Genomic DNA, 12,854 nt, shown 5'->3' on the forward strand with positions numbered 1-12,854 from the left:
TCATTCATTTCTTCAGATATTTGCTGATCACTTACTAGGTGCCGGGTCAGAGAATAGTGCCACGTTGTTCTTGTTTCCCACAGTTTGCCCTTGAGACCACCTGCGGGCTTGTAGCTGCTCGGGGAGAGCTGTAGGCAGGGCCCCCACAGAGAAGGAGGCTCATCCTCTCCCTGCCCCTGCCCCGTGGGGCTCCGCCCCCTCGAGAAGCAGAGGTGGGAATGGTGGTCAGTGCCAGGAGGGACAGGGGTGTCCCCACCCGGCCTGGGATGAGCCCTGGAGGGAGGTCACTGAGGCTGGACCACAGACTATGTGGGCGGCACTGCCAGGGACTGTCACGGGGACTTCAAAAGCCAGATGGGCTGGTGGTCGGGGTCTGCAGGAGGCTGGGCCCCTGGGTGCGCTTCAAGCAGGAGCCAGCCATGGTCATGCAGAGAAGTGGAGCGGGCTCTGCTGGGGAGGTGGGCGGGTGAAGCAGGCAGGTGGGGGCAGCTGCGGTGGGTTCAAGGCCAGTGAGGGGTCCAGGAGCAGAGGTGGGCCCGCACTGGGCGTCTTCACAGGTGCTCCTGGGAGCTGAGGGCTGGGTTCTCCTCGTGAGCTCAGCACGTCAAGGCCAAACCCTTGGGCTGCTCAGTGCCTGCGCTCTGGTGCCCCGGGTCAGGCATGGGGAGGTGAGGGGCGTGAGGGGCATGAGGGGGCCAGTCCAGGTTGTTCCCGGCCCGGACCTTCTGGAGTGCTCTGGTTCTGTGGGTGGAGCCTAGTAGGTCCGGGCCTTGAGCAGTCTCTGCCCCCAGGGCCAGGTGAGGGTGTAGACATGTTCCCTGAGCTGGGAAGGGCCTGGCTCCGAAGTCCGAGGCAGAGGGGATGGGGGGCCCTTGTCGGCGGGGCTCTGCTGGGCCGCGCCCGCGGCTTGGTGACGCTCACCCTTCTGGCCCCTCAGCCTACCCTGTGCGGTGCCTGCTGCCCAGCGCCCACGGCTCCTGCGTGGACTGGGCGGCCCGCTGGTACTTCGTCCCCTCTGTGGGCCGGTGTAACCGGTTCTGGTACGGCGGGTGCCACGGCAACGGCAATAACTTCGCCTCCGAGGAGGAGTGCATGAGCCGCTGCCGGGGGCCTCCCGCCGGCGCCCGCGGAGATGGTGGCGGCAGCGGTCCCGGGGGCCAGCACGAAGCCAGATGGCAGAGGACGGGGGCCACGGTCCAGACGAAGCCCTTGCCTTCCGGTGGCGGCTCGTGGCGAGCCCGAGAGCCTGGGCCGAGGGAGGAGTCCCACGCGCAGGCCTTTGGAGAGCGGCCCTGGCGAGGGGAGCAGGGGCCCAGCGCCCCTGGCCTGGGCGGAGATGCGGGGCGACCAGCGCCGCCTTCCCGCAGCTCTTCCTACAGGTGAGCCCCCCCAGCCCCGTCACCCTGAGCTCAGCAGCAACCCCCCCACCTCAAGTCCTCCAGACAGCCCTGCGGGGAGGGACTCATTCCTGTCGTTGCACACACGGGGAAGCTGCCTTTGGAGACAGGAGACCTGCCCGCGGATGACGGCGCAGACCTCGCTCCTACACCCCAGGCCCGTGTCGGCGGACAAGCTTGCAGGCTTCATGACCTCCAGCGAGTCCTCCAACTTCTCCAAGCCCCCCGTTTCCTGACGTGTGAAATGGCGATGTTCTCTCGGGTTTACTGTGGGTTCCAATCTTGGGACTGTGTCATGAGAGCTCTGGGGAGAGTAAAAACCAAATAAGTAAAACTTTACATTCCAAAGGGGTCAAGCATGTTTAGTTCCCCACCCGACCTGGCGTGCGGGATCTCTCCGGGCCCCTCCATGCCCTGGGCTTTGCGCCCGCCCTGCAGCGGTCACAGGACCAGGCTGAGGTAGCAACGTCCAAGGGCATGTGGGGGGATGGAGAGGGGGCATTCCCGAGGACACTGGCTTCTGGAGCTTGGCCTCCCGGGAGATCCCCTGACCCCGACAGTGCTGGAGACAGGATGGATGCCAAGTCTCTGGGGTGGGAACTGATGGAGGGGAGTCCCCGGTCCCGCACTGAGGCCAGCAGCATGGGTCCTCCCCTCCGCGCTCCCCAGGGTCAGCTTGGCCGGCCGGGAGCCATCCCTGGTACAGGCGTCCCCGGGGCAGTTGGTGCAGCTCGTCTGCCAAGATGACGACGCCTCCCTGGAGCCCCGTGGCCAATGGCAGAAAGACGGGCAGCCCGTCTCCTCCGACAGGTGTGTGTGTGTGTGGCAGCCCCCGATGTCCCCTGGGGTGGGAGGGGGCAAGCAGGGCTCCAGACCCCTCCGGGAGGAGCGTGGGGGCCTCAGGCAGGCTGGCTCGTTGTCGTCGGAAGCCAGAGCTCAGACCCCCGCCTCCTCGCTCAGGCACAAGCTGCAGCCTGATGGCTCCCTGGTCATCAGTCCCCTGCGGGCAGAGGACGCTGGCATCTACAGCTGTGGTGGCAGCAGGCCGGATGGTGACTCTCAGAAGATCCAGCTTCGTGTCATAGGTCCGTCCTGCGCCCCTGCGCAGGGGATTCCCGTGGGCCCCAGGCAGGAGGCCGTGGCCAGGAGGGCCTGCGCCTGGGTGCGCGGGCGCTGGAACGGCCCTTCCTGCCGGCAGGGACCCTGTGCTCCAGCTGGGCCCAGGTGGAGGTCTCGCCCTTTGGGGCACTCTTTTTTCCACATGTCCTCGGCCAGCTTCACGCGCCTCCCCCTTCCTTCGGCCACATTCTCCGCATAGCTCACCTCTTCTGGCCTCCTGGCAGGGGGTGATGTGGCCGTGCTGTCTGAGGCTGAGCCAAGGCACTTCCCTCGGACCAGGGACCCAGCTCAGGGCCACACTCCTTGGGACTCCAGCCTAGTGGGGGACAGAAGGGGCCCAGGGGCCGTCTCCTCCTTGCAGCCTCGGCCCACGACCAGGTAACTCCAGCAGTGCCGTCCTGCTCTGGGTATACCCCACTTGGAGGCCCAGGGGTGATGGGGGTCTTCGTGGTGAAAGGAGGGGGCGGGGTGGGGCACAGGGGTCTGCTCGGTGAGGATGAGAGAAATGAGGGGGAGCCCTCCGCCCCTCCCCAAACAGGTGAGGGGGATCCAAGGCCCAGGACCCAGGAGCTGAGGGAGGGGAAGTGCACCAGGAACTAGAGGGTCTGCAAGGCCTTGAAGGACGTTTGTAGAAGGGTTGCAGAGGGCTGGAAGGCCCAAGTCAAGGACTGAGTAGCAGAGGTGCAGGGCAGGGAGGTGACAGTCAAGATTCTGGGGCAGGGGTGGGGGCAGGCGGCAGGGAAGGCAGGAAAGTCCCAGATGGTTGTGGTGGCGTCCTGACCCGAATGAGGCAGCTGTCAGGAAGCTGAATCTGGAAGGAGAGAAGGGGGCCGGGCTTGTGCAAAGGGTCCCCCTGATGGCTGTGTGTGGGGGGGGTGTTCTGCAGGCTGCTTCTGGATAGGAACCAGCCCAGGGTGGTGGACGCCCAACCAGGCCAGCGGGCCCGGCTGACCTGCCGTGCTGAGGGCTTCCCGCCCCCCACCATTGAGTGGCAGAGAGATGGGCAGCCCCTCTCTTCCCCCAGGTTTGTGTTCAGCTCCTCTCTTAGTTCTCCTGTCCCACCTCCAGCCCCTGACCCGTGCAGACCGTTGCCAGGCGCCACCTCTGTCAGTCCTGAGCAGGACCCAGTGGCTCATGAGAGATGCTGCGGGGCCGCAGTGCTCCTGGGGCCAACTGACATTTGGGTTTCTGGGTCTTTCCAGGGGTGAGTGGGCAGGAGTAATGGGCCAGCTAAGGAGGGGTGATGGCTGAGGGACAAAACGGAGACAGACCCATTTCTGGCTGTAATCACAACAGCTGACATGTACCCGTTATGAGCACGAGGCTTGTTCTCCGCTCTCCGTGGTCCCCTCTGCCCAAGAGCCACCCTGACGAACGTGGCTCTTATCCCTGTTTTACACACGGGCGCTTGCCACCACAAAGCTCCTAAGGGGCAGAACCAAGATTTGGGCCTACGGAATGAGGACAGTGAGAACCACAAACCCACACTGGAATTATTTCGTATCCGGAAGCTTGAAAGGGCTTTTCTATTGCCAGGCTTCAAAGTCGCGCACCTCCAAGTGCGTGAGAGTGCCAGCAGCTGGAGGACCTCAGGGTCCAAGGTCAGATGGCCCTTTGCTCAGACCCCACGGAATAGTAGGGCCCACTCGGCCTTCTGCAGGGAAGACCCTGCCAGTCCCCTCGGGATGGAGCCACCTGACTATGCTTTGTCCCCAGACACCAGTTACAGCCTGATGGCTCTCTGGTCATCAGCCACGTGGCTATGGAAGATGGTGGCTTCTATGCCTGTGTTGCTTTCAATGGGCAGGACCGAGACCAGAGATGGGTCCAGCTCAGAGTTTTGGGTAAGGTGGCAGTCCTGGGCGGAAGGGTGAGTGGGGCTAGTGACCTCTGAGGTCAGGCGGCGCAGGTGGGCCAGGATTAGCAAGTGGCTGACCATGTTTCCTTCCTGGGCCTAGGGGAGCTGACCATCGAAGAGCTGCCCTCCACTATGATGGTGCCAGAGGGGGACACGGCCAGGCTGCTGTGTGTGGTGACAGGAGAAAGTGTGAACATCAGATGGTCCAGGTAAGGCTCTAGTCCACGCCGGCCTGGCCCTCAGACCCGCACCCTGAGGCTGGGAGGTGGCCCAGCTTTCTGCAGGGATAGTGCGGTTCCCACCCTTCATTCTTCAACTCCTGCCTCCGGTGGGGGGGCCGCAGCACCCTCTTCCTGACAGCGAGGCCCCGTAGGACTGGTCTCTCTTGCTTGGGCTACACCAGGGTTTCTCAAGCTCGGCACTATTGATATTTCAGGCTGGATAATTTTTTCTCTAAGATTTTATTTGAGAGCGAGTGAGCGGGTATCTAAGTCTTTGGGGTGGAGAAGGAGAGGGAGAAGCAGGCTCCCCGCTGAGCAGGAAGCTGGGTGTGGGGCTCAGTCCCAGGAGCCTGGGATCATGACCTGAGCCAAAGGCGGCCACTTAACCCAGGAGGCACCCCGGTGCCCCGACTGGATAATTCCTGATTGTCGGGGCTGTGTTGTGGATTGTGAGGTGTTTGGCCGCATCCAGGCCATCTACCCACTAGATGCCAGCAGGACTCCCTCCCGTCCTGACAAAGGACGATGTCTAGAGACGTCTGATGTCCTCCGAGTGGCGCACTCTCCCGCTGGGGTTGAGAACCCTGGGCTAGACTCAACTTTGGAGACTTCAGGGGTGTTTTATTCCACGTTAGTCTCTCTTTTATTCATTCCCTCAGCAAACCTTTTTTTGCCCCCTTCCTCCTTGCCATGTGTCAGGAATCACCCAGGCTCTGGGGCTCTTGGTGTGCTCTGAGCCCCCCAGACACCCCAGGTAGGAGAGGGCCCAGGGTCCGCTGAGCTCCAGAGATCAGCCCTCAGTGCTATCTGTGCCCGGAGGACGGGGCTGCCTCCTCTCTGGAGCTATCAAGGAAGAGGGGGTCACACACGTGACTTTGTCTGGGCCCTGAAGGCTGCGGAGGGGAAGGCTGTTCCTGAACAAGCCTCAGAGGTGGGTGTTGGAGATGATGTCAGGCTCGGAAGGGGCCTGTGCGGCCGGGAGCCTCTGTAGTCTTCTAGAAGCTGCGCTCCATGCAAGCCTGCCCTGACCGGGTCTGGCCTCCGCTGATTCTAGCAGGCCTGTATCTTCTTTGCTTCTCTTTGGTCTTCCTAGCAGCAAACATATGCAGGATTCCCCTCTTCAGAGCAAAACGAAAGATACCCTGCTCTGACCCCCATGTCCCCGCAGACTCTGGCCTCTTCTGGTCTCCCCGTCACAGCACGGCTGTTCACACTGGTGGTCTCCACCTGCTCACCCCCGACTCCCAGCGGCTCACATCACCCCCGCTTCAGGGACACTGCCCTGTCCCTACATCCTCTGGACAAATCTCAGCCCCCACGTGACCTGCTCTTCCGCCGACTGCGTGCACTTCCCGACATGCTCCCTCTCCTCGGCTTCGGGAAACTCCTGTCCTCTGGCCTTCGTCCTCTTTCTTTGGTCACTGCTTCCATTTTCCTGGCTGGCTCATCTCACACCAGTCCTTCAGAGGCTGGTGCACCTCAGGGGCTGTCCGTGGTTCTTGATCTAACTTCACCTTGGGTAACCTCTTTGGCACGTGGCTTCCTGGGTCATGCAGTGCTGATACAGTGTCTGGGTCTAGACCCCAAATCCATCGCCTCCTGGTATCTCACGGGCACCCGAAATGCAAAAGAGTGGAAAAGAGCCTTCACCATTCAGCCCTCTTCCCTACTTTGGATCTCCCCGTGGTGGAGAGGCGCCACTATTACCCAGTAACCCAAGCCCTGAACCTCTGTCTTCCTTCATCTCTTTGCCCCCCACCTCACAAATCAGACCCTCCCCCACGTGTGCACGTCTGCTGTGGCCACTTCCGGGCTCTCTGCATTCAGGTTTGTCCTTGACCCAGGAAGCGAGCCTTTCCAAGGACAGATACTTGGTCCATCCTACTTAGCTCACACCCCCCCATCCCCTGCAGGGTCCAGGCCAAAGTCCTGTCTAGGCTGTGCCCACTTCCCTCCCTGCTCTGACCATGGCCGCCCCTTGAGCTTGTGAGTCCCCTTGCTCTCCCTTTCACCAGCCGGCTGCTCCTCCTCAGGTCAGGGCTCAGCTAGGTCATCCTCAGGGAAGACCCCCTAAACACCTGTACCCTAGACCAGTGCCCGGCCTCATGGCTGCTTAAAAGAACTTTTTTTTAAAAAAAAAATTAGAGATCACAAGGAGGCAGGGAGGCAGGCAGGGAGAGAGGAGAAAGCAGGCTCCCTGCTGAGCAGAGAGCCTGATGTGGGACTCAATTCCAGGACCCTGAGACCATGACCTGAGCCGAAGGCAGAGGCTTAAGCTAACTGGGCCACCCACATGCCCCCTAAGAGACCTTTGCTGATGAAAAGTGAGAGCAGGGTTCCTTTGTGGATCAAGAGGTAGGTTCACAATAACTTAGATCAGCGTGCTCAGTTACAGTGAGTTCACCTCACTTTTGAGTGACTTTGCTATGAGAATGTTCTTTTGGGCACCCTGACCCATCTGTTTCTTGAGGTGAGGGTCATCTGCCCACAACGATTACCTCCTCCCTTTGTCCCCTCCTGGGCCCTGGCCGGCTCTCCCAGCGTCCTCTCCCCCCCAGGAATGGGCTGCCGGTGCGGGCCGACGGGCATCGCGTCTACCAGTCCCCAGATGGGACCCTGCTGATCCACAACCTGCAGGCCAGAGACGAGGGCTCGTACACGTGCAGCGCCTACCGCGGAAGCCAGGCAGTGAGCCGCAGCACCGATGTGAGGGTGGTCCCGCCGGGTAAGGGGCTTACCCAGGGACTTGCTTGTTCCTGACATCTGGGTTTGTGCTGCACGGGGCAGGGAGGGCAGGCTCTGCGGCCTGGGGGACCCTTGCTGGGGTCACTGGCTCACTCTGCCAGTTCCTGGGAGTGTCACCTGTGGCAAAGGGCTCAACCTTCCTGAGCCTCCCTCCTCCCCGGTGCAGCGGGCAACCTCACCGCCTGGGAGAGCTGTGGTGAGGGTGAAGGGGATGGTGCGGAGGGAGGACTCTGGGAACAGCAGGTGATGTCAAATATCACTTAGACTTACTGATTCCGAGGAAATAGGATTGACTGGAATTTCATTATAGTACTTATGGCGGAGAGGCTGTTAAATGCGTCCATTCGAATCAGTGCGGCAAAAAATGGTCCTAAGATTGAAAATTGCCTTTATGGCTCTCTGACCATGTAACCCAGAAAGGGCAGGGATTAGTGTCCCCATCTTACAAATGAGGCAGATATCCAGAGACCGTATGTGGCGTTTCTGTAAGCCATACAGCCAATGAGGGGCTAAGCTGGGACTAGACCCTAGTCCTCGTATTTAATATTCTTTTCCTTAAATGATTATTCCAGTAACTGGCAGAATTTTACTTGTATTATTCAGCAGTTTGTGTTCTCCAGCTCTTGCTCAGAGTTGAATATTAGTGAACCTAAGGCCCATGTTGTAAAGCGGTGTCACACCACTAAGAAAAAAATGCTGCTCCATCTGTTCAATGACACACAGCGCTGAGACACCATCAAAGCAGATGCAGTCCAATTTGAGAGCTGTTAAAATGGGAAAATCAGCTCATCTCAAAATCGGTACGGTAGACTGTGGTTTAATGTTGGATTCACAAGGGCTGTAAAGTTAAGTCAGGGGGCCAGGGGAAGGGGAAGGCCTGCCCTCTGCCTAGCCTGCCCTTTCATGGGTCCTTGGTCTGGGCCCACGGACGGACCAGCAGGGCAGAGCCCCAGGCTGAGCCGCCAGCGCTCATGAGGCCGGAGGCGGACTTTTCAGGAGGGCCTCTCCCGTGCTGTCTGCTGTGCTGCAGGTGGGGAGTGGCCAGCGCTAGAGGCTGCAAGTCCGCGGTAGAAACGTTGCTCAGTGAATCAGACTGACATGCAGGCTTCCAGTGTCTGAGCTGCTTAGGACAGCCCCTGGGACAGCGCTAGGTGCTCAGGCTTGGTGACAGAGTGCAGGGGCGCAGGAAGGCCTGACCTTCACTAAAGTGCTAGACCGCCGGGGCTGGTTTTCTCTCCTCCCTGCCCAGCAGACCGATCTCTTGTCTACAAACCAACCAGACCTAACGAGACCCGAGACGAGCCGGAATGCGGACTAGTGTGAGAAAGAGCTGTCCGAGGACCCAGTGTTCGTGTTTGTGCCTCACTGCAGACACGTCTACATCAGAAACCCATCTGACAGCAAAGTCTGGTGGGCGCCTGCTGATGTGTAGTCGCAGGCCGCAGTGTCCGGCGTGGGCCGCCTCCTGGACACGACACCGTTCTCCTGCCCTCTGCTGGGTGTTGCTCCTCTATTTTGCGGGCACCTTTCTTGACTAGAAGCTGTCTTGCCCCTCTCTCTGTACTCATTTTGTTGATTATGCTTTCTGTAGGGTTTCACTGCCTGACGCCGCCTCCCTGTGCCCGATCTGTGGTCTGGTGGCGTTCTGGAATTAGTGTGAGCGGGCCTTGAGTTAGTCACGTTAGTCACGCTCTGGTTAAGGGACATGCTTCTGTTGAGGATTTCTCAACCTTCCTGCCTAAAAGACCGGGGTGAGAAACAAAAAACACCAGACGGATAAAACGTAGAGGCTCCCTCCTTTTCTGAAGGACAGGGAGTGGGCTAGCACCGCACAGTTCAGCACTCAATTCTAGCCGCAGTCACCGTGTGCCCAAGGAGCTGTTCCCGTCTCCACTCAGGCAGAGAGCTGGAGTCACTGGCCCAAAGTCACCCCGCTGGGAAGCAGGAAAGCCAGGACGGAGCTCAGCGGTCTGGCTCCAGAGCTGGCGTGTTTCCTCACCGTGCTGGGCACCGACCCTCAGGCCCTTGACAGGCCCCAGGGCTGCAACTGCTGAGAGCAAGTCCATACCAAAGTCACTGATTTTTTTTTTTAATGTATAAATGGCCTGATATTTATATTAATGTGGGTATGAATGACTCCTGAGGAACGTCTGTGCAGTCAAATCCACATAGAACTTCAACCCCCCAAAACTTTACTAACAGCCTGTTGACTAAAGCTCTACTGGTAAGTTAGCACGGACTGTATCTGTATTACATACTGTATCCCCAGCAAAGTAAGCTAGACGAATGTTAAGAAAATCCTAAGGACAATACATTTACAGTATTGTACAGTATTTAGTGAAAACAAACAAACAAACATGGACCCACACAATTCAAACCCGTTGTTTAAAGGCGGGCCTAGTGCTGTCATTATACTGATATCCCAGATCTGTATGGAATCAAGTACCACCCAGGCATGATCTTCTTGTATTCTGGGAGAAAGGAGGGGGAGAGGAGATAAAGATCAGGCCGTGAGGTCTGACTTTAGGGAAGGTGCTATTCAGGCCTAACCCAGCTGAGTCAGAAGAGCCCCTTCCAGAAAGAAAAGGGAAATTAACCAGATGAGGCCACTTCAGTCCCAAGATGAAGCAGTGGGATAAAACTCAGAATTTTTTTTTTTCTTTCACTTACCCTGAGATCAAGAGTCCCTTGCTCTACAGCCCTAGCTCGCCAGGTGCCTCTCTCCCGAGGGTTTTTAAGGCACCGAAGCTCCTAGCACATTTGGAGGGGGCGGCAGTGTTAGAGCCAAGGCTCCTAAGGCTGTTCTCTTCATCACCTTGCCTAAGAGCTCGCTGGCTCTCTCTGGGGGAAGTGGGAGAACGGGGAAGATGGGGAACGAAGTGAGATAAACGGGCTGCAGGAGCCACAAACCCTTTGAGGTTAGAAGGAATCAGCAACGAGAGAAAGGAGACAGCTCTAGTCCAAGTCCGTTCTACGTAGGGTGGGTGCCCCCCCCCCTTTCCTTGCCAATCCAAGAGCGAAGGCAATTGTCATCCAGCTCTGCAGGTCACAAGCTCGAGGGCAGGAGTTAACTTCGAGGGATGAGTCATCACGTGGAGTCAAGGTTTGAGAGTCTGTCCTGGGCTGAGGCTGCAGGACCCCGGCCTGTCCCGTGAGGCCGACGGCTGGGGGCTGCACAGAGGTGTTAAAGAGTACAGAGCGACTGTGCTTTTTGGAAACCTGGCGCTCCTACTGTTGCTTTCCTTTTAAGGCAAAGAAAGGGCAGGTGGGACTTCTCAGCCTCCACAGCTTCCTTACCCCTCGGTCCCCTGTTGCTTCCTTCTGCAGCGCTGCCCGGCCAGTCCGGGGCCCTCGGCAGGGAGTGTGCGGATCAGCCGGAGCTCGCCAACTGTGATCTGATCCTGAAGGCCCAGCTCTGCGGCAACGAGTATTACTCCAGCTTCTGCTGCGCCAGCTGCTCCCGCTTCCAGCCTCCCGCTCAGCCTGTCTGGCAGCAGGGATGAAGGCTGGCCGCGGGCCTGGTCCCGAAGCAACCCTTGGCCTGTGGCCTCCGGCTGGCAAAGGGATCTGTCCTTTAGAGAAGGGGCCCTTTCAGGCCGCCCTGCCTGGCCGGCACCCACCTCGCGCTCCGCCACCACAGGCAGCTGTCAAGAGGCATCTGCTTGGAGAAGGCCACCCTTTCCGGCCTCCTCCCTCATTTCTGTTACGCAGGATCCGTTCACTGGGTTCTAAAGCAAGTTACCAGGGTTCTCAATTCATTGAAAGCTGGGTGGGGAGGTGTGGAAGGGTTTCGAAGTTACCATGTATCTCCCGGGCACACTAACGCCTGCCGGGTCAGGTCATTTCTCTTTGCTAGAACGCCCTCGCACATCGGGTCAGACAGCGGGTCCACTGCTCCAGTCGCGCTCACCCTTCCGGGCGGGCAGCTTCAACCCCCCGTGAGGACAGTCAACGGCATGCCCGTGAGAGCTCCTGCCGAGTGCAGCACGGGGATGGGGTGAAGGAGCAGCAGCTGGTGCCGTCAGCATGGCCGAACTGGGGGAGCAGCGCCTTCCTTTCCTCCGGAAAGGTCCCCCTCTGGAGGCCGACGCACAGAGCCTGGCTGTGAGGGTCCCCTCACCCTGCACTGAGCTGACCCGCTCTGCACAGTGACCAGCGGGGAGCCTCTCCTCCCCCAGCAGGAATCTGTGAGGCAGAACCAGACCATTCAAAACTGGCACCGGCAGGACAGGGGAGAGAAGAAGGGGAAGGCCATGTATGAACAACGAAGTAGTTTCAGAAATGGCTGGAGGTGGCAGAAGTCGCCTCCATCTCAGAACCTCCTGTTCCTCGCTGCCGCTAGACAAGAGGCCTGGATTCTACACATCCTCCAGAGGACCAGCTGAACCTGACAGGTTATTCTGGGACATAGGATAGGCAGGCATTACGGGGAAAGCTGACTTATTACCACCACACTGGCTGGAAGAGAAACTGCGTCACGGGGGAGTGACACTTCTTGGTCTACCTCTCAGTCAATACAGGAAACGTGGATTAGGGGCAGAGGCATTTTTTTTTCTTTCCACTTAAAAAAATACAGAGGAGGATCCCCTTTCATTTACCATGGCTAGTTTTGCTATACAAACTGGAAACTAAGGGCTACTTTCTTGGACTCCCCAGTTCTCCCCAATTGGCAACATCATTCAGAAGGGAAGTTCGAGGGTAGCTAGCTCTTCCCAGAACTAGTCAGAGTACTGGGCTCAGGTTATAGCAAAGAGTAACACTAACAAGCTGGACCAGTGGTTCTCAACCCTCTTCCACATTGGGAGCTTTTATTTTTGGTTAAAAAAAAAAAAAAAAAAAAAAACTGAACTTGGGGGTCCCCCCCCCTCTGATTTATTGGCCTGGAGTAGGGGCCAGGGTGAGGATTTTAAAAGCTCCTCAGGTGATTATAGTATGTATCCAAGGCTCACCACTCCAGCAGGGCCTTTCAGGTGAACCTTGTTCCAGGGTATTTTCTGCCGACTAGGCTGGGGGTGGGGAGGGTGGGCTGAGAGTCTGTACCTCTACTCAACTCCTCGGTGCAGTCCATGCTCCTGTTTCAGACCACAATCTGAGCAGCAAGAGTCTGACATCAGAGATATGCTTAGATCAACCAAAGCCTCAAGTATAAACACAAAAGTGAATTTTAAGAATATTCCAGTCCTGATGGGCAAAACAGATGAAGGGGATTAATCCAGAGGTAGAATCTTCCAGTTAGGAGTCACGGAGAGGAAAAGTCTAACGCAGGGAATAAGGTCAATAATACTGTAACAGCATGTGTGGTGACAGATGGTGATCACTTAGTGAGCACTGTGCAATGTACGGACTGTTGGATCGGTATGTTGTACACCTGAAACTAACACTGTGTGCCAGTTACACTTCAATAAAACAAGTACACTAGTCCCAATACAAGATCTAGCTACCAAACCAGAGTTCCGTAGCAGCCGCCGAACAGCAGAACAGACCAAAAAGAACTAAAAGGCAACATATTTGCTG

The 12,854-nt window shown here is 58.1% G+C and overlaps 1 protein-coding gene across 1 annotated transcript in view; it reads left to right on the top strand.

Moving 5' to 3' along the window:
• The window catches only part of PAPLN (papilin, proteoglycan like sulfated glycoprotein), a 29,648-nt gene extending 16,861 nt beyond the window's left edge, over nucleotides 1-12,787 (top strand). Inside the window, exons 18-26 of the mRNA XM_044232052.1 lie at nucleotides 938-1,379; nucleotides 2,067-2,207; nucleotides 2,358-2,482; nucleotides 2,741-2,894; nucleotides 3,403-3,540; nucleotides 4,233-4,360; nucleotides 4,475-4,583; nucleotides 7,154-7,320; nucleotides 10,668-12,787. Of these exons, the coding sequence (XP_044087987.1) occupies nucleotides 938-1,379; nucleotides 2,067-2,207; nucleotides 2,358-2,482; nucleotides 2,741-2,894; nucleotides 3,403-3,540; nucleotides 4,233-4,360; nucleotides 4,475-4,583; nucleotides 7,154-7,320; nucleotides 10,668-10,843 (1,580 nt within the window). The 3' untranslated portion in view covers nucleotides 10,844-12,787. The remainder of the gene's footprint in view (nucleotides 1-937; nucleotides 1,380-2,066; nucleotides 2,208-2,357; nucleotides 2,483-2,740; nucleotides 2,895-3,402; nucleotides 3,541-4,232; nucleotides 4,361-4,474; nucleotides 4,584-7,153; nucleotides 7,321-10,667) is intronic.
• The last annotated feature ends 67 nt before the right edge of the window (nucleotides 12,788-12,854 follow it).

This window comes from Neovison vison, chromosome 13 (genome assembly GCF_020171115.1).
Source record: "Neovison vison isolate M4711 chromosome 13, ASM_NN_V1, whole genome shotgun sequence".
NCBI lineage: Eukaryota > Metazoa > Chordata > Mammalia > Carnivora > Mustelidae > Neogale > Neogale vison.